At 49.6% G+C, this 20,007-nt stretch overlaps 7 protein-coding genes across 7 annotated transcripts; 2 read left to right on the forward strand and 5 right to left on the reverse strand.

Moving 5' to 3' along the window:
• Nucleotides 1-1,055: 1,055 nt before the first annotated feature.
• On the forward strand, nucleotides 1,056-1,794 carry J7337_009259 (uncharacterized protein; the record flags this gene model as incomplete). Its single annotated transcript, XM_044826860.1, has 2 exons — nucleotides 1,056-1,293; nucleotides 1,340-1,794. The coding sequence occupies 2 exons, from the start codon at nucleotides 1,056-1,058 to the stop codon at nucleotides 1,792-1,794; spliced, it is 693 nt and encodes a 230-aa protein (XP_044677454.1).
• Nucleotides 1,795-3,392: 1,598 nt separating this feature from the next.
• On the forward strand, nucleotides 3,393-5,528 carry J7337_009260 (uncharacterized protein; the record flags this gene model as incomplete). The annotated part of the gene is made up of 1 exon (XM_044826861.1): nucleotides 3,393-5,528. One exon carries the CDS (start codon nucleotides 3,393-3,395, stop codon nucleotides 5,526-5,528), a length of 2,136 nt encoding a protein of 711 aa, XP_044677455.1.
• A 1,400-nt stretch (nucleotides 5,529-6,928) lies between these two features.
• J7337_009261 (uncharacterized protein) lies at nucleotides 6,929-8,943 on the reverse strand (the record flags this gene model as incomplete). The annotated part of the gene is made up of 2 exons (XM_044826862.1): nucleotides 6,929-8,138; nucleotides 8,162-8,943. The coding sequence occupies 2 exons, from the start codon at nucleotides 8,941-8,943 to the stop codon at nucleotides 6,929-6,931; spliced, it is 1,992 nt and encodes a 663-aa protein (XP_044677456.1).
• A 625-nt stretch (nucleotides 8,944-9,568) lies between these two features.
• J7337_009262 (uncharacterized protein) lies at nucleotides 9,569-10,995 on the reverse strand (the record flags this gene model as incomplete). Its single annotated transcript, XM_044826863.1, has 2 exons — nucleotides 9,569-10,691; nucleotides 10,985-10,995. 2 exons carry the CDS (start codon nucleotides 10,993-10,995, stop codon nucleotides 9,569-9,571), a joined length of 1,134 nt encoding a protein of 377 aa, XP_044677457.1.
• Nucleotides 10,996-13,676: 2,681 nt separating this feature from the next.
• On the reverse strand, nucleotides 13,677-14,037 carry J7337_009263 (uncharacterized protein; the record flags this gene model as incomplete). Its single annotated transcript, XM_044826864.1, has 3 exons — nucleotides 13,677-13,693; nucleotides 13,742-13,831; nucleotides 13,884-14,037. The coding sequence occupies 3 exons, from the start codon at nucleotides 14,035-14,037 to the stop codon at nucleotides 13,677-13,679; spliced, it is 261 nt and encodes an 86-aa protein (XP_044677458.1).
• An 890-nt stretch (nucleotides 14,038-14,927) lies between these two features.
• J7337_009264 (uncharacterized protein) lies at nucleotides 14,928-16,625 on the reverse strand (the record flags this gene model as incomplete). Its single annotated transcript, XM_044826865.1, has 1 exon — nucleotides 14,928-16,625. One exon carries the CDS (start codon nucleotides 16,623-16,625, stop codon nucleotides 14,928-14,930), a length of 1,698 nt encoding a protein of 565 aa, XP_044677459.1.
• Nucleotides 16,626-18,703: 2,078 nt separating this feature from the next.
• On the reverse strand, nucleotides 18,704-19,956 carry J7337_009265 (uncharacterized protein; the record flags this gene model as incomplete). Its single annotated transcript, XM_044826866.1, has 2 exons — nucleotides 18,704-19,671; nucleotides 19,719-19,956. The coding sequence occupies 2 exons, from the start codon at nucleotides 19,954-19,956 to the stop codon at nucleotides 18,704-18,706; spliced, it is 1,206 nt and encodes a 401-aa protein (XP_044677460.1).
• Nucleotides 19,957-20,007: the final 51 nt, after the last annotated feature.

A 20,007-nucleotide genomic window follows, 5' to 3' on the forward strand; every position in this document is an offset into this window, starting at 1 on the left:
CAGTCTCAGGGGGAGGACACAGGTCTTGGGGTTAGGGCTTAGACCTTTTCAAGATCAATGCCAAGTCTCCTGAAGATATCCTCATTCTGTACGTAGGCAGTCTCTCCGGGGAGTCTTTTCATGGCCACACTCGTCGACGGCAGTGGGAGCGTCAAGCTTATCAAAGATCGTGTATCGTCCGCGTACCATGGCTCTTTGTCTTGAATCGATCGATGATGACAGCGGGACCTAGTCGTGAAGGTCATTAGGCGGACCATGAGCGGCGAGGACCTTGTTCCCTCATCATGCAACACGCGATGCCATGAGTTCCCATTGCGCATGATTAAAGAGAGAGACAGGAAGACATCTCAAGTCTATTCTTGATGGTCTCATCTTTCGTGTGATTTGTTCGGAGCGATGATAAATTCCACATCAGGTGCGAAGACTGGCTGAAGTTTCCATTGGGCTTTCGTTAACGTCAGCGGGTGAACATAGCAGCAAGCGATAAAAGTACAGCATTCCTTTAACTTCCGATCGATCATGGCGCTAAGAAGACCATGGAGCAAGGTTGGTAATGGGAGTATGCAATCGTGTGTCGCAGCCGATGTTTAGATTTCGACAACATTGCGGTGTGTCTGTGACGTCGAGGGGATACAGTAAAGTAACCAGGTCTAACGTAGCAACCGGCTCGTATGTGAGACTGTCGTGGTCTAAGGAAGTCAAAGAATACTAGTAAAAGACTCGAGAATGAATGGTGTGAGGAATAGTGGAGAATTGGAAGGGTTTGAGGCTCAAATTTTAGACAGACACCCTTGGAGGACTAGACTAGTCTGGCGGTGCAGATCATCTCACTGCACAGTATCCATCTAAGACACTGTGACGCATGCACTGTGCTGGGTTTGCAGTGACACAGCGCTCCATGCTCGTAAGTGCAACGTGCAACGCCAAAGAATCTTCGAAAGGCTCCTCTCAGTGTCACTTCAACAAACTAAAGCCATTTAGAATCAATCGTTCAAGTACGCCCAAGTGTCCAAGTCTCTCAAATCCCACTAAATCACATTTCACCACTCAATAAGATGTCAGAACAGCGAACCCCCGACGTGTCCAAGATTGACCATGGAGACTCGCAAGCCCGTGACCGGTACATGATGGCATTTAATGGAGCCATTAATCACTTTAACTACGACAGATACCAGCTCGCGATCAAACTTGCAATAGACAATGTCTGTGCCGATTTTGAACGAGATGGGGTTTCCACAGTCGGTGTGGCTTACTTCGATTACAAGCTGCACGTGGCTCTTTGGGACATTTACTGTGAGTTGTTCTCCCATATCGTTGCAGCTGGTCTAATCTCTCATAGTTGGTGATCTTGGGAATGATAAGCCTGCTTGCCCGTGGACCGCTCGTCCTGTACAGAATGACCCCAACGACGAACCCGCCGACGATTACATCGACTGGCGCCGCCGACGGGGAATGGCAGACTCCGCTCAGTCACAGATGGATGTCTCTGCCAACAATCCCGTCTCGCAGGAGGGCGATTCCCAGTACCCGGCTTCGTTATTTGAGAGCCTACAGCGAGTGCGACGCCAGGCTGTCAATTCAGCGAATGTGGCTGCTGAAATGGGGAACATTGCCATCGAAACGCACAAATCGATGGAGAAAGTCCTTGATGAGAAGAGAGTTCTTCAAGAAAAGGTCGCAAGTTTGGAAGAGGAGCTGGCACGCGTGCAGTCCGAAAGGAACAGCCTCAGGTGTCGACTCAGAGACGCGACGTTCACGGCGCCACGTCGCCAACCCCCGAGCTCCAGGCAGTGATCAAGTCACATATATGTACTCAAGCCTTGGTTTGGCATCTGGTCCTGTTTGTCTTCAGGTTAAATTCGGGACAGGCAGGTCATGGAAGGTCATTTGTTCTCACTTGCAAACATTTTGATGTTTGTCCCGTGTAAGATCGCTCTGCAAGCCTCAGCAGTCAAGGAATTGCAATGAAGCGGGAAGACTGTCAACAGTAAGCTTCTCCTTGACTCAGCTTAACTATGACTAATCTTATCAGGTTTCCGAGTCTCTCATGAAGACGAAATGAATGTAGATCGAGATAGTTTGACCTGTCAATGCAGCGTTCTTGAGTACCTAGCTTGCCAGAGGGAGGGAGAAAATCCAATCTCTCCACGTAAAAGTCGCATTGTCGCTCTCGCTCACATCCCGATGGTCTTTCCATCCCACAGTCACCAATATTGCTCGAGGCCTCGAGTTGTAAGAGTGTTATTTTGAGTTTATATAAGTGCTTCAGATCTTCTTGTGATTTTGTCGCGTAGTTAAGGTCCTGGAATTCATCATCTGCTGTTCTGAGGTGATATTAGACTTACAGGCTCCAGTTTCGCTGCGCTTGGTTACGTGGCTGCGACAGACCCCAAGCCCATCGCCCAAGCACCACTCAGACTTAAGGCTCACGACAGCGAGCTTCGTAGCGAGCTTCGTAGACTCTCAGAACGCCTTGCCGAACTTGAAAATAAGGAGTCAAAGAACACCACAAAGTTGACAATGATCACATCGAGTGATTCCATTCCTACGCAAAAGGGCGTGACCCATCAAGACGACACTCCTCGGAACAAAGAGAAGTCCTGATTTGGTATGTCACAGGCTATCATCGCAACTGCCCTCAAGAATGCAATGAACCGTAATCATTCTCTTCAGCCACTGGGACACCTTCCAGTATCTGTGCAAGCTGATACAGAGGGTTCAACTTGCAGTCACACGGAAATCAGTGAACAACAAGCGTGGACAAACCCCATTATAGTCAGAAGCATTTTTACATGGGAAAGGCATAATGAATAAAATCACTTTGCTTGACGGCATTTCTTGGGGGGCATAATTGTGCAACCAATCGTAGGCATTGTCGTGATTGACTTACTGACCATGTCAGGCTGACGAGGACCACGTCGTGATTCAATGACAAAGGTCCAGCATAACCATCTTGAGGCGGTTTCGGTGAGGTCATGCAACACAGTTGCGTATAGAGAACAAAAATGATATTGATTATTAAAGGGTAAATAGTGAATGACATGGGTTGCTGTGCCTTGCTTCACCATTTTTCACGTGTGGAAAAGTGTTGGATTTGAACAGAGAGAGGATCGGTACCTTACATCAGAGGCGATGGGGTTATCCCCCTTTCTCAGAGTGCGCAGGGCATAGGGTGACCGGAATCAGACTTGGTTCGTGTAAAAGGGGGGGAAGAGGAAGAAATCATAGCGGCTCGCTTCCGTTAGCCAGGGCCGGCAACAACTGGTAAGCACTGCGAGCTTCGTACCGCCTTCGAATCTCACAACAACAACAGTACAAACCTTTCAACGTTCAAAACTCAGCTTCTTCCTCCCACACACATACTTTTCCTCTTTCGCTTCTGCCTCAACATCATGTCAAGCGATTACGAGAGTGAAGGAAACGTCACAAGTGACGACGCGTTCGAAATTCTCGATGGTATCATCAAGAGGTTCTGCGCCCCCCCAAAGCGCCGCTCAAATGTCCGCTTTGGCCATTTGACGGTGCCTGCGTATTTCACTACAAAATACAACATCGTGGACCGACTGAGCTCGGCTATACACAAGAGGACAGACTCTACACAGGTCTTTGTTCTGACGCGCAAGGAGCAACGCATTTTTTCATCCTTCGAGTTTGAACACATGCCAAAGCTCGTTATGCGCGATCAGACAATCGATCACGCTGACTTCTGTTCCATTTTGGAATACTGTCGCATTGATCCTGACGCTCCCATAGGCCCTGGCTGGGTGGAAGGTGGTGAGCCCATGTGGAAATGTGACCAATGGTTACCCAAACGAGTGTTCATTGTCTTTTCACTGGACCCTTGGATGTCAGCTGCTTGCGCGCTCGCCCTCACTGGACTTGTCCAGTGGGCTTGCGACACGGCTGAGAAATATGGCGCCGATATCCGTGTGTTGACATTCTCAAACTTCTTTGGGAACAGTCTACTATCGGAACTCGTCAGCCTTCGCTCTCAACAGCCTGTTGAACACTTTGAGTTGCCTATCCCAACTCAATTCAACCTCATTCCTGAGGCGGCTATCGACTTGACACATGAGGATCACGTATACTCAACCATTCAAGCTCGAATGTCACCTCTGAATGCTGAATCGAGGAACGCCGTCCTGGTAGTGCCTCCGATCAACAGAGAAGACCTGTTCCAGGGGCTACAGTTGGCGCACGATGTGCGTTACCAGTACCTGCTGTTGAAGCACGTCGAAGAAAACGGTGAAAGTATGTCCTGGAGCCTGGCGAACTGTGCCCCTGGCTTCGGGAGAACCGTCACCGTCATTCAGGTAGATTTGGAGCACCCTATCCCTGACATTCTATACGGCTTTGAACGCGTTCACATCGTTCTTGGTAAGCGATGTATGAGAACCGTCTTTGATGAAGAAACCAAACAGGTGGTCAGGACTGAGCTCTCGATCACTCAGAGTGAGCTTGATAGCCTGCGATGGTGGTGCTTCCAATTGAACAATCCATTTCCTTACCTCCGCATCTATGCTGGAAGTGAGGGTCTGAGAGCGAATGAAGATGCGGCTGTTTACAGACCTCTTCATATCATGAATGATCATGCCGGTGCTTTCATCAGTGGCGTCTACGGCATGTCTAGCTGGGGCATTGATCCTGAGCAAGTCGTGGGATGCTTCATCAAGTCAACTCCGGTCATTGCACAGGTGACTAGCCTCTTGCGAAAGGAGGGTGTCATCCATGGACATCTCGCCAGACTTGCCTTCACAGGGAGTGAGGAGACTAGGTACCGAGTTATTCTACGCGCCCTTGGATACGACCATCGCATCGCACATTTCTGTGCATTGCGCTCGTCGGATATCAAGGTGCAGTGGATCAAATCACAGCTGGCTGTTGTCCTGAACGTGTCAAAAGACTGGACTGTGGAAATTGAGCCCGGAAGGCATTTCGGATCTGACATTCCGGCCTTTGGCTGGGGATCAAATCTCTCTGATCATGGAGATCTCTGGCAAGTTCTTGGAATGTGGAAAGCCATTGCTTTGAACTGGGAAGAGTTTGATGACATTACCTCTCCTCAGGAACCGATCTGGGATGCGACTGGCTATCTGAAGCCGCCCATAGGCGCTGTGCAGCACTTTCATGCCACAAATCATCAACTACAAAATGCTTTGCATTCTGTAGAGAATTACATCAAACTCCCTTTTCATGGCGTCGAGGATGAGATTGAGAGTCTAAGCGATGATCAAATGCGGGAGGTATTCCAACATCTGTTGCACGCCTTCCAGCATCAACTCATTGCCACTCGTCTCGCTGTTGTCCAGGGTCACGAACAGCTCCAGCACACTGTCGTCTCAACCGGGAAAAGTGTTGAGATGAGGAGCCAGAGGACCGTACTGCCGCTTCCCAATGCCATCTTCAAGAACGTGGAGAGAGGTGGTGTTCTCTATGGCATATGCACAGAGTTCATCAAGGAGCCAGACTCTCTGGTTGCCATGAACTGGACATGGATGCCTCATGATCTGGTCGCGCAGTACATTTGATCGAAGCCGATGCACCTGCCTTCGTATGTTCATCGTACTTTGTAGATATTCGGTACGGTCTCGAACAAGCATCATCAGATCGCTCTGAGCCATCCTGCTGCCGCACCTCTGCTCTATGTCCAACTGGCCAATGAGGCAGCCTGGAGTACTAATCTATCTACCTGAACGCTCTCCTTAAGGTACGCCAGTTGCAAATCATTATCTTCGCATGCTAATAAGATGTAGTCATTCTTTTTTTTTTTTTTTTTTTTTTTTTGACCACAAGCTCAGACTCTGACCGACGAGCACATTCAATGCCCAGCGATTTGCCCAATTGTCAATATTACTGGTGAAGATAGACGAAACAACACCTTGCGGTCTGGTATGGCCAACCAGCGGAAACTAGCAAGCGGGGATGGTTAGATGGAAGATACTACGCGAGGAGGAAATGCTGCAGATTGGAAGACTGGATTGGGTCGTGGGTGGGTGAATAAATTGAAGGGAACTTGATGATATTTCTCAACATTCATCTCATCTAGGGTGCTATGACTTATGTGACGAACTCCGCGTAACAACACGGAGTTGGACAATGCTTTTAGTAGCCGACGAACCCTTTTGCCATGTCGAAAGTATAGGTACTCAGGCTCCATCCTGTCAAGCTCACGCGCGAATCGATCAAGAGGTAACGTTTACTCAACATTATTTAGTAACAGAGGACTAACAGTTCGGTAGACTCGACTCCAGACCAATATGTTTACATTTTATCTCATAATCAATCTCCAATAGCTACCCGCCGCGCGTGGTCGGGCCTCTATTCAACATAATTCTTGTCCTAACACAGCACCGAGACCTGAAGATCGAAATCAGGTAGAATAGATCGAGGGAAAATGCCTCAGTGCAGCAAGAATTGCACTCTAAGTACTACGACATCGATGCGGAAAGTATTAAGCGGAGGAGTAATGCAAGTTGAAGGGAAATGGGACTGTAGCAAGGCAGACTTAGTATAATTGCCGGCCATTGAGCCGTAAATAAAGACCGGTTGTCACACATCGTGGTCTGTACTGCTTTTGCCTAGTGCACTGAAGCGCCCCTGTTTGGTGTTGGCACAGCTCAATTGGTGTTGACGTAGGGAATTATTGGAACGGGTTCCAGGCGCTGATCCTCGGACGTGGACTCTTGAGATCCACTCCCCCCCGGGTGTGGACCAACACAGTACATTCGGAATAAGTGATCTTGGCTTCAATCCCATATCGCACTCAAGCGTCGGCGTCATCATACCCCTCGTGGCTCACAGTCGACTCCAATATTGCTACAATACTCCCCACCGGCCCAAGTGACTTTGCCCGTTGATAGACAACATCTCTCGGAATCAAAGTCCAGTCTCCCAAGATGAGGCTGCTGATATCAGGTTCTCTTTCGAGTTAATGAGAAATACCAATTATCGCCTTGTCCCCACTACTCCGAAGCAGACTAAGCATATCCACAAGATTTGTTGGTGAGATGTCAGGAGGGTCAAGCACACATCTATGCCCACCGGATAAAGTGCACATCATGGAAGTGTCACTTTGGCTTGAATCGCCGGTTGATTTCTCGTGAAACACAGTGGCTTGGTACATGTATGCTCTGAATAAATGGCCATGAAGCTCGCGCTGCTCGTCCGGGGTCATCTCCTCAGTCTCGGCCAGGAGAGAAAGCCAGGGGTTGATGTCTCGCCCACGTCTATTTGCCAGACGGGCCAGCTCGCCAAAGACCTCCTCCATTCTTTTACCCACTGACTCATTAACTGATATGATTCCATGGAGGTTGTCGTATCGAGACATATACTCGCCATGTTCCTGGATGTGTTGCTTCCGGTTTTTGAACAAGCCTAGAAACAGCCACAGTGAACCTTGCGCTGCCAATGATCGACCAAAACCACGGCACTCCTTCAATACGTGTTCTGGCACTCTGGGAATACTGTCCAACATGGCTATGTGCTCAAGCTTGGTGGTGAGCATTGCCGCCAGCTGCGCCTTGACGCGGTCAACCCTTGGAGAGGCTTCGGTAGCTACCAACAGAGACAGACGATAGTCGTAATTTAGCAGCGGTAATGCTTCAATAAATATCTCGGCTTGACTTTCAGGCATACCGTTGCCCCGGGACTTGATCACCCGTTGTGTGATCAATCTGTCCTTCGTCTCTCGCACCACGAGAGGGTTGGTGGCAAAGATTCTGATGATGCCGTCGCGATTTCTGGGGAACCATGGAAGATTGGCCACGGCAGCAATAAAGCCACCAAGCTGATGTGCTTCAACGAAGCGAACCGCATCATAGCTCTGTTCGATGAAGCCAGACGGGGTGAGGCCATCATCGATATGCATGAAAATAGATTGCTCGTTTCCCTGCCAAGCCCACCAAAGTTGTCGACGGCGTTCTTCTAATGATAGAGGATAATCACAGCTGATCATCTGGCAAAGTTCATGGTCCCAGATGTGTTTCGTAGTGCTGTAGCCAACGATGATATGTATCTCTTCGAAACATCGAATGGGGAGTGGCAGAATAGCAGCATCGGGCGAGAACAACATCACAAGAGTCTTTGGGCATCCAGGCCATCGATCATAGGCCCAATATCGTCCACAGTCGAGCCGACTGCTACCATACCCCTGGTTATGAACTGGTCGTCCTCAGGATCCTGCTTAGCATTCAAAGCTCTGTAAAAGGCCATATCAAAGCACAGAACTAGCCGAGACTTGTCCGGGTGTGCTCTGACTCGAGTGAGTATATCTGACACTTGGGTGTCCACATCCTTTGCATTGATGACAGTGCAGTTAAGCGTGGGTTCGTGCTCGCCGTATTGAGCCAGGTCGAGGTCGGTGAAGCGGCATTGGAGTTTGGATTCATCCAAGAGTCTCTCGAGAAGGTCGCAGTCCTCTTCAGCTGACAGGGTCACTAAGCGAATAACGTAGCGTGGCAGAGAAGACTGTGCTAGTGACCACTGAACGATTCCTGCCAGTGATATCGCGCAATCCGCTGGAATGTTGGGGTCGATCTGAAAGATGATGACAATCTTGAGCGGCAGCCGGTCACTGCTCCACCCCACCGATTTATTACCTACTCGCCAGTTTGTCGGAGCGTGCTCGTTGTTTCCAAGGTCGAAGTTGCTGTGGATATCCTTCAAAAGGTTACCATATGTCGTAACCTTGATACTGGCGTCATCCGGGAATTGAAGACCTAGCCCAACCTCATGCTCCATGTCTGGAACGACGAACAAGAGAGGTTCCTCCTCTGAAAACATTTGCCGGATGAGTTCTGGGATACTAGTCTCGAGGCGGTACGGGGGGATCTTGAGGTGGCCAAATTGAGCGGTTGGTTGACCGCGTTCAGCATTGGACCTTTTGTCGAAGTTGACGAAGAAGTCGGCGAGGGCATCACTGATCGGATCGACGTGATCCGACATGATGAATCTATTGAGATAAGGTTAGAATTTGACTTGCGTTCTTTTCGATGAGACTTATACGTTATTGGGTAGTTGTATGGACTTTTTTGTCATGGGTATAATGGTCAAAGGGACACACGGCAGAAGTCATCACACAGTGAAACCTGCACCGTGCAAAAGGAAGATAAACTGTACCTCTTCTTCGACGGTTCAGGCCACTAGGTTCTCTCTGCCGGGATAAGCTCTCAGCCACAAGCCTCAACTGCAAATAACACTTCTGTTCAGGCCACTTTGGGAACATTGAAGGGGAACGAACGTGAAAGGGAAGTGTTCGTTAACACAATTTTCAAATCATATATAAAGTCTTGTATATATGTTCTCGGATCGGGCCTTATGTTCATTGTTCTCACATGCGTTTATGGTATAGAATTGAAGGCTAAGCGTCTCAAGTACCTCACTCGAATTTACAGGTTGTCTTTGCCTCTATAGCCTTCCATTTGTACTAACAGCCTCCAAAGCGAGCACAAGCTGTGCGCTATCCGATGTATTTCATTGCTTCCACTGAGCAGAGCATAAGCTGTCCTCACTGTCAAGTCTGGGGTGACACTCCCTTCTTTTCGTCAACTCATGCTCTCTTGAGTAAACTCTACGTTTGATACTCTTCATAAGCCTTGATCTCATCCATCATTTGACGCTGCCATATGAAAGCAGCAACATGATCATGTTGAGACCATAGGTATCGGGCGACGCCTACACGTTCCTTCATTTCATCCCGGTTCTCCCAACACTCATGGACCCAAGAATGAAGCAACAGAGGAGTGCCTGGGTACTTCAGCATTGCAAAGATTCGAGGTGTCCAGGCGATCAAGTTTGCTTTTTTTGCCGCGGCCATCGCCGAAGACTGGACAGGGTCGGTACTGAGCTTCTCCCAGGCTTCCATCAGCCGGCCGAGGATTTCCGAGTCGAGGAGCAAGTTGACCTCGATCTCGAGGATTTGATAGTCCCCCAAGAAGTCCACGAGACGAAAGGGGTTACCTTGGCAGGCGAGCAACACCCACTCCAGGACCTTCAGCCAGAGGTTTCGCAACTCCTTCCAGAGGTTGCGGTTCTCGGCGCTATGTGTGAACTCTGGATGTGGCCCAACAACCAGAGCAACGGCTCGGCCCTTATCAACAGCCCAGCTGACGTGGAGGTCTCGGTTGTACATGCCAGACCGGAGCTTGGTGACCAAACTACCACGAGGGCCAAAGATCAGATCATGAAAGTCAATCCATGATGGAAGGGCAACCGCAAAAGGACCGACGATAGGCCCTTGAGGGCTCACGGGCTGCAGTTGGAGGGACTTCCATATCTTCTCGCGTAATTCGAGGGATGGAAGCCGAGCGGCGGGCGCAGACTCATTCGAAGTCATGTAGGGATCCCGGAGTGGCATTTGAACGTCTTCGGCAATCGCAGCGTTACCACTCGCGGGTTTGGGGAGAGCTTCGAGCCTCAACTTCTCGGCGTCAAAGATGGTTTGCGATGTCTGAAGCTTTCTTGCCTCTGCTTCCGCCTGCTTTGTAGCAGCTTCTTTTAGTACCTCCCTCTTTTCATTTTCACCCAGCTGGACCTCCTTCAGAAGACTGGTGACCCTTGCAACACCGGCCATGCCAGCCTCGAGATTCCTTGTATGCTGTCTCGAGGCAGAAGCCTGTTGACGTGCTCGAAAAGGCGTTTGAGCGGCGGTTCCGGGAGCAGTCTTGGTACCAGCAGTCGGAATGAGAGAAGGTCTGCGTAGATGTATCTCAAAGCAAAGATGAGACAGGCGAGGCCAGGTCTCGCAGCGACGTCCGTCGGGCTGGGCGGCCACCCATTAATGATGGTGGGGGCGGTTCTTCTCAAGACAAGGATGTGGATCGCAAACTCGTGTAAGCCTCGAGTCGTATAGCTCATTCTTACTATCCAAGTTAGTCACTGAAGTCTGAAGGACACGACAGATGGAAGACGGGATACCTTGACGTTTGAGTTATGCATTGTAGTTGCACGGCTCACTGCGGAGGACTATATATGGTATGCGGCTGACAAGTTGAGCATTGTGACGGTATGCTCAAGGCTGCTTTGTGGGGTCTGAGAGCCACCAATGGCACTCTCGGATGATATACAAGGTATATAGATTAAGGATATATGAGATTATCGTCTCTGAAGGTTGAAGAGAGAAGATGTGAGTGTTGAGAGATGGAAGAATCGACCGAGGGATGAACATGAGACTTTATAGCATGAATCACATGACTTTTGCGTTGTGCTGTTGAGAAGGTTTCCATTCAAGAAGGATGTGTCCATCAGCTTGCTGCGACAAAGGCGCGATTGAATGCGATCAAATCTTTGTTATTCGTTTTCAAGCAATTGCCATGTTTTACCAGAATGTCAACAAAGACAATCATCTTGATCTTAACAAGCATTAGCCTTCTTCCAAGACAACGACTGCAGCAAACCGCGATGTTGATGTAGCAAGTCCATCAAACCAACGAACCTCGCAATCTCAATGGTTTCTGCAAGATTTGCCAATGCAAGCTAAACTAAAACAACTGGAGCGATTGGAGTGCTCAACTAACCTAGCGAATATCTCCAAGGGAAGGATATCATTATGCCTCACAGGCGGTTCGCCTCGGTCCGGTCAAACTTGTGGTGAGACGCTATCCATTTGCATTCCAGCCAAGAACAACTCTGCATAAGAGTGGCCAAGTTGTCCATCGTCGTGCAGAAGACGGTGATTGTGAAGCATCCACTGCTGGGTGACTGACAGATTTTCCAGCTTGCTGGTGCGGGAGCAATTAAAAGCCCAAAAGCCTTTACAAGTGGGCGAGCGTTGCCGGTAGACATGAGGATGCTGTGCTCGGGCCTCTTGACCCTGTGATGTGTCCTTGTGAACTCTTTAGAGGTGCCGAAAACCGCCTGAGCAGTCTGTAAGGCCTGGCGTGTGCCGTTGAGTCGAGGATGGGGTAGCGCGACTCTTTGCCATTGGCCGGATCCAACAGCATCAGAACACATGGCCACACCCGGGGTCGGAACCGATGCCTGTGGCGACTGTCGCTAGTTGAGCCGAGAAAGGGTTCCGAAGTAGCGGTGATAAGGTAGTCTCCCGGCCTCGCTATGAGGTGCCTCCTTGGTTGTGGTCCATCGTGTCGTTGTTGGAGAACGGTGGGGAGCCGTTGCTGTGGCTGAGACAAGGTTCCAACTAAAGCCAATGTGACCAATTACACAATCCACGAAGTCTGGAATAGGTAATTCCAAGGACAGCCCCTGTCCATGATCCCTGCTGACCTTAGTCGTGGGTCGCGCCACTAACGGTGTAGGAACAGCAATCTTGGATGGTCTTTTTGATGGTCTCGGTGGAGCGGCGCATGCTACAGTAGGCAAACCGAGCAACTCCACGCATGACCAGGGCACTCCATGGAGCAGGGGACCGCATGGGTTGTCAGCGCTTGGATCGGGGTAGCGGCGGGCTTTCGAGAGAAGACTTCGGGAGGAGGACAGCTTGGGTGGTCGGTGGATTGAATGAAGGCAATTCCATAACAATCCGATTCTTGTGAATACTGCTTTGGCTTCATGAGGTTTGAAAATCATTTGTAGCAATCGGAAACATGTCTGTTTGCTCCTGGGAATCAATTGTCAGTTGCGGAGTCACGGCTCGGAACATCACTGACCTTGAATCCGTCACTTGATGAGAGAACAACAAATTCCATGGCCTGCTTTCAGTAGAAATAAGCGAGGATATATCATCAAGCGCAAGAGACGAGAGACCTGCGGTGGTTTAGACTCTGGACGGTGTCGCGACAGATTTCTGGTAGGCGCGTCGCTGTTGGATGGCGCGTCGTTGGGCGGGCAGGTATGCATGTTTCTTGAGACTCGACAAAGAGTAAATTTTCGTCTTGAATGAGGGTTTTTCCTGGGCGGTAACTCTGTGAAATTGGACTGAGCCTCGTTGTTCAAAGGTTGCAGGTGCTGAAGTCTGATGCGACCGCGTTTAGTGGGTCTATCAAAATACCGTCAGCTGTTCAGCCAGTTACCCTGAACAGCAGATTTATAACCTCCGATTTCAGTGTCGGACAATTAATCTGATACAAATCTCTGTGATTTAACGTGAAAAAACATGAGAAACCACTATGAAGATTACCTGTGACGTGAGATTCGTGCTATTTATTAGCGAGATTGTAGTCGCTGATCAACTCTGGGCTTTTGTGCCCACCACATTTGCGGCGACTGAGAATTATGGTAAAGATTTGGTGATTGCATCGTGCTTGATCATAAAGTGGCATGCGATCGATAGTTTATTGGAACTCGGAGCGAAAGGTAACTTAAAGTGAATGTGATTGGAAATTATATCCTTTTCATGTTCATCGCAAATGTGTTTCGATCTAAACGTTACATCAAAGTGATCCCGCCCGACAACATTTAGCTCTGAGGCAACGGTGAGCCGATCGCAAACAGTCACTCAGCAATATCGAAGAAACAGCAAATGCGGACACAAAGAGTACGTGGGTAGCAAAAGTGAATGGCCATGATTGAACAGCGCCGCCAAAGATTGACCACAGAGAATATCACACATGCGAGGCCAAAGGCAGACAGAGATGGGTACAAGTCACGGTTCACAGTCAAGAAATGGGCGCAGATGATTGTTATTGAGCTATCATGTTTGCTCCGATCCCACTCTCAGCCCAACACCAGTCTCCTCATTCTTCCCGCCAGGGGTAACACGCGACGATCAGTCCATGGAACTAGTTGTTGTTGTTGGCTGCATCACCGTTAGTATGGAGTTGAAATGAGATGTTGAAAGACTTACCAGGGGGGGGGGCGTCGGTGGTGCGGTGAAGGACGAGAATATTGCCATCCCGGTCGACAAGACAAGTGGAAACAGTGGGATTATCCTGGCCTTTGAAACTCTATTAGCGTGATATCCCTATAGGAAAGAAGTTTGAACCTACCAGAATCCGGAGTAGTCATCCGGACAAGACAGCCAGGAGCACCCGACTCCTGCATAAAGCGCACCGCAAACGCGCGGAGGTCGGAATCATCGCTCACGCCGGCGAAGCCACCGGGGATGGGGGTGGCGGTGAAGTTGGTCTGGTTGGCAGACATGGTAGCGGTGGTGGATTGATTGTTTGTTTGTATGTGAGAAAGAAAACGAACAACCGGCGGAGGCGATTGTGTTGATGATGGTTGAGGAGAAAAGAAAATCGAGGAGAGAGGGAGGGCGAAAAGGGTTATATACCACGGCTTAGGCCTCAGGCATACACTGCAGCTTTCTATTGTGTGCTGTGCGTTTCCATTGTAGCCCTAATGAATCAGTGACTGAATGATTAGCCTCTACTCTATCGGCAAGGTGGTGCAGGTGGTCGGCACCGGCAGCTTTAACCAGGACTTATTATGGGAGCAAGATCACTATAATGATTTCATTGAAGTGCAACCTTGAAGCCATGGTAGAGGTAATGGAAATAAGAACAAGGTAGCGGATGACTTTATTTTCAGTATTGTGCTTCACAGAATTGTATGGAGTTCAATGCTGATGGTGCAAAGTGCGGCTCAACCCAAGTAGACCGAAATGCAGAACGATATCCACTAAGCTTCACTTCAATAGCCGGGGATGGGGGGTCGGGGTTGAGGGATTCATATGTCCCAGTGATCTTTTACGATCGGGAAGACCCTGTTAAGTCAGGGGTGAACTTCATGATTGCAACTGGGAGTGGCTGTCTTGAGTTTGAATCGGTGATCTGGCGCTCAACATCACACCCAATTTCTTCACAAGTTCAATGCATATTAGTACCGTACAGGACACTTTACATTATTATGAGTAAGGCATGGCTACTGTCCATCACCTTCCGAGTCTATCATACACTTCAATGCCAAGTTCAAGGCCATCCAGGGTCCATCCAGCCGCCAGTCCTGGTGTCGCATCTCGCGCCCAAGGGAATCCGTCCACTGAAATATCATAGCATCTGAATGCATACCAAGTCAACAGCCCAGACTCATTAATAGATACCGAAACAGAAGTCTATTGGTTCCTCTTGGTGGAGTGTCTCCTTCTTCTTCTCCACACCCAAGTACAAGTCAAGAAAAAGTTCAATCTCAGCAGGTGTCTTGTCTCCGAAAAGGTCGAACGACGCGGGAATAATAACGCATCGAGGAGGCTGCCTGCAATAAATATAGGTGCCAGGTGGTGTATATCTCACATACTTGGCCACAGTCGCTAGATCGCAGGCTATATGTTGCTCGATTAGCCTTTTGGCCTCCTCACGGAGGACAGTAGGATCCTCCAATGCCGGAACAGACAATTCTGGATCTCCGCTGTTGGCCTGTTTGCGTTCGCTTCTGAGAATGCAATTCTCCTCTCGCAACTCCCGGATCTCGTCCTCATATGCCAGTTGCCTCTTTGTAGTAGCATACTCGTCTTGCCATTTCTGTGATCGGAGTTCGCCCCTGGTGAGCTCTGAGTACTGCCACAAACCACCGTCGAGGGGGATCAACCTGTCGGACTCTTGGAAAAGGAAATCCTGAGTTGGGAAGCAAGGCCTTTGGTGGGTTGCTGGAGGGTACAGTCGATTATTATCGAAGAACACCCAAGCCCTCTGCTGGTAGATCTGTACTTGGATTTTGTTCGACTGGGAAAGCGGAGTGGAGAGATGGCCGTACATCGGTGAGCCAGCGACATCAGATGATTCGATTCTGGTAATGACATGTTGATAAGGCCCCATTCTGTGCGGCAGTGACTTCATAACCTTGCCAAACTCTTCGTCAAACTCATCATTCTCCAATGAATATCCAAAGCGGTAACGCGTGAGCTGGGTGATGGCTTTTAAACCAAGCTTTGCCAGATGAGACGTGACGTCGCCATGATGATTTCCCCGCAATCCCCTGTCTCCAGTATAAAGATCAGGGTCGAAGCAGAAGCTGTCTGGAAAGGCTAGCCCTGCTTCGAACGCCGACCCATCAGGACCGCTTGGAAGGAATCCATCATCACGCTGCGCGATACAGGCACCATAAAGTGAGCGAACGTAGGTATGAACGCAGTGGATTGCCTCATCCTCAGAGGGGTGAATGGCGCGTTTCGGGAGATTGTTTAGAGGGCTTCCGGGATTGGAAGACGTGCCCAAGGACTTGGCGACTTTGCAGTTCAGTTCATACAATAAGAAAGCTCTCAAGAACCGCTTTAGCTCCATCGTGGTAAGACTGTCGGGATTGAAGCTCGAGGTGATGGGTTGGCCACGGAAGTATAGCTGAGTTGTTGGTGATGGTGACTGCACGCCTTGCAAACAAATGTACTCTCGTGGCATGTAAGGAGCTGTGGCCTTGCTGCAGTAATCCTGTATGAAATGAAGCAGCATATTGTGGAGGTCGTCCAGATCTTCGAACAGATAGTCATTCTGCGTGGTCAGAGGGCTGACAAAGTTCTTGCCTACCCAGCGCTTCAAGTGATCTCGAACACGGAGCAGCTGGTGCTGTTGAGTACCTCGTTCTCTCGGAAACTGGATGATCGCTAGGGCATCTTGAGCCATTTCTTCATCAAGGTCAAGCGAGATGATGTTCAGTCGGATTTTATTTCTTTGCGTCTGGTACTGTCGCAGCATCGTCGGTGATGCCTGGATGATGGAAGAGAGGGAGAACTTGGAGGTGATGGAAAACAGGACCTTGAGACGAATCTCTGGGGGTAGAGAGTTGAAGGGATCCATGGTGCTGTTAAAGGTTAGCGAGACTGGATTGAGGATGTGATCTTCTGTACTCTACCAGGTACGAGTGACATTGTTGCCACCAGTGGATGCGTTGTTTTGGGCGCTCATTGTGAAGTCTGGGACGGTGTACAAATGGATAGACGGCAGAGCGAAAAAGGCAGGAGAACAAGCAGACACGGGGCTTGTGGATGTGATGTAGAAGAAAAGAAAAGAAAAGAGAAGGAGAAATAAAGTCGAAGAGAAAGATCAAATACGGAGAGTGGTAGAGTGGTTAGGGCTTTTGATTCAGGGCAAGGCTTATGAATCACTGTCAAGAAGCGAGAGATTGATAGGCGGCAAGCACTGCAAGCTAAGGCTAAGGGTTAATGCGAGTTAACCTCAGGCGGCCTGGTAAAGGAGGATCTTCCATCGACAAAGTCTATGGTCATTGTCAAGGGGCCATGCACGCGAGTCAAACGCACTGGCAAACAAGGGTCAAGGCAGTCAAACCAAACAGGTGATCGACAGGAAAACATTTTCAATGTATGGCGTACGCGATTACGAGTACACACTTTTAACTTGGTTGATGAGGGCACACTCTGATAACTCGCGGTGAGTCATTCTTTAGATCTTCTTAGAGAACTTGATACAAAAGTCTATGTTTAGCTTGAGGGAAGGCAAATGCAGAATCGAATCGAAATCCTCAGTGCACTGCATAGATTGCCAGGTCCCATACCATACCATCCCATTCCTTTCCGTTCGTAAATGGAATTCCTCAACGTCATCGACCTCGATCTTGACGCATTGCAGACAGCTGTCTAGTCCTTGGGGATCCGAATGTTTCCCCCGCGCGCGCGGATCTTGTCCATGATCTCCTTCTTTGATGTGCAAGATTGTTAATTGTGACCGCTGTGAATGACTACGTCCTGCCCCGTGTATTCGTAGCCCTGAAAGACTCTAGGACTAATCTCAAACAATAAACAAGACAACATGACAAGCTCCATAGAATTTGCTTGATCGTCAGATACTTGACTGTCTCAGCAAAGCCCAGAGTGACTGTATTTGCCATCGCCATGTCGTTGATTGTCTCATCAAAGCCTAGAGTGACTGTTGGTGCCTGGCGTTCAAGCTCGAGCCTCACTGTCGAGCAGGCTTTGTCTCGGGTTGGGGAGCGAGTCTGTAGTCGGCGCTGTAGAGAAAAGCCACGAACGTTGAACTCATTGACAGTAATGGTCTTTGAAGTTGCTTCCTGCTGAAAGCGTTAGTGAGAGCTGGTAGTGGTGAGATTTTACACGCACCTCAAAGCCGCCGTTGAGCGCCGCGGAGATGACGGGCGACTGGGGGACACAATCATCTGGTGAAGTTTGAATTCGCGGTCCTTGCAGCGGAGAGTGAAGTCGCTGTATTCGCTGATGACAATGGCCACTTTCTCCGATCATATCTTGCGTATGATAAAGTCAGGTGTTGAAATTTGAGCAAATATCGAATCAGGTTGATGAAATGTAATGGTTGTGGATGAGGACGAATTGGAAGGTGAAGCTTATCAGACTGGCGTCCGGGTTGTGGCTAAAGCTTCACTGTGCTATCGACAGCTTGTGTGAGTGGGGCCAGGATCTGTGGCTGTGACGGGCAATGGAGTAACCATGCCGCAGACTTCTCTATCAAACGTGTCTTGATCGCTACAAGGGACGGGAATGAACTTATTGGGGGTAGGGGAACTCGAGGTTCATTTTATATTTCTTTGGCTATTGAAAGAAACAAAATCGAGTTGTTAAGCATCACTTTCGCGTTTCATGGGTTTAATGTCGACGACTCGACAGGCAGGATATGACAGATCAAACATTAATCACGTATCGAGACTCATAGAATGGGCGTCAGTGGTGTGATATTTAGCTACGGCTCCCCTTTCCACCACCAGATTCCACCAGCCCAGTCGTCCTTTCCTTTCCACCATTGCAGACTTCAATTCGAAACGCCTCGTTCTCGGCAGAGTGACTCTTAGCGGAGAAGTTCCACCAGTGGTGGGTGCGTCGACCATATGAACGTTAGTAGAGCATAAACACAAGACCTTGCCAGACTCACCACAGCATGTACCAAAACTACTGCTCCATAGAGGAGTCATTGTCGGCGAAGGAGCTCTCGGCGGAAGGGTTCTCGACGGAGATGGTCGCCATGTCATGCGGGCCCCACGACCAGACAAACGCTTCCTGGATGGTTCTCTCATCTGTGGTACTAGACACCCAGATCTCTCGTGCCACTTGAACTCGCTCGTCAACCTCCGATGAGTATCCACGGAGAACCCAGCGGCTGAGTTCGGTCTTGGCCTCGGCCAGGGGCTTCTCAAGAATCTCCAAAATCTCGGCACGACACTCTGCGATAAAATTTCGCTTCTCATGCGCCTTCCTGATGGAATACAGTGCCTCGGATTGGACTTCGGCATATGCACTGCTGGTCATGGAGGTCAACCCCCGGCTGCTGTGGTAGGAACGGCTGTGAACGACAGGCATGGCCTTACGCACGCGAAGAAACGTCGCTAGCGATATTGTCCCGCCGTAGTAGGCTTCAATCGCCCAGTCAACGACGGACTGCCAAAGGCATCTGATCGTATCACCGATCCCCTCGCTACCAGGGTTGACGCAGGTGGTACGGCTGAATCCAACAACCAAAGTGATACAGTCTTGGTCGTCGTCAATCCATGAGATCTCCAGGTGAGGGGGGACGATTTCGTTGTTGATTTCTTCAAGGAGCTGATTGTGTTCCCCAAAAACAAGGTTGTAGAGATCGATCCAGAGTGGGAGTGCTATCTGGAATGGACCAGTGATGGGAGCCACCATTTCACTGGGATAGTTTGGATCGTTCTTCCAGACGTGGTTCCGCTGTTCCAGAGACGGCACTTCCGGCATTGCGTCGTGAGGAGCTTGATCACTGACGTCGCATATCCGGAGTCCCCGGGCCAGACGCCAATTCTGGTACGTCGGCGAGATACCCTCTGCGATCTTGTTGGGTGCATCAAACTTGGATGGTATGGTGAAGGGCCATTCGACAGCTTCGGTGGCGATTTCGCTGACTGTTTCTGGTCAGTTTAGAAACTAATTCTCGCATGCAGAGACTTACAGAGCTTTTGCCAGGCGACGCGATCTGCTTCATACTCTAGCCAGTCGTGGCTGACCCGTTTACGGCCTCTCTCTTCGAGGCTCTTCATGACTTGCTCGAAGGCCATCTTGAGGCAGTCATCCCATTTGGCAACCGCATCGCTACCAACGTACTCGAGGTAGCGAGAAATGAACGCGCGGCGTGAATCGATGTAGGATGCGTTATATGACGAAGGGTTGGGGGGTGTTCCGGACACCATGGCGCAGAAAAGGCTTGAACAATTCAACAAGGGATTCGTTGTTGTGAGATG

Source organism: Fusarium musae, chromosome 7, assembly GCF_019915245.1.
Source record: "Fusarium musae strain F31 chromosome 7, whole genome shotgun sequence".
Taxonomy (NCBI): domain Eukaryota; kingdom Fungi; phylum Ascomycota; class Sordariomycetes; order Hypocreales; family Nectriaceae; genus Fusarium; species Fusarium musae.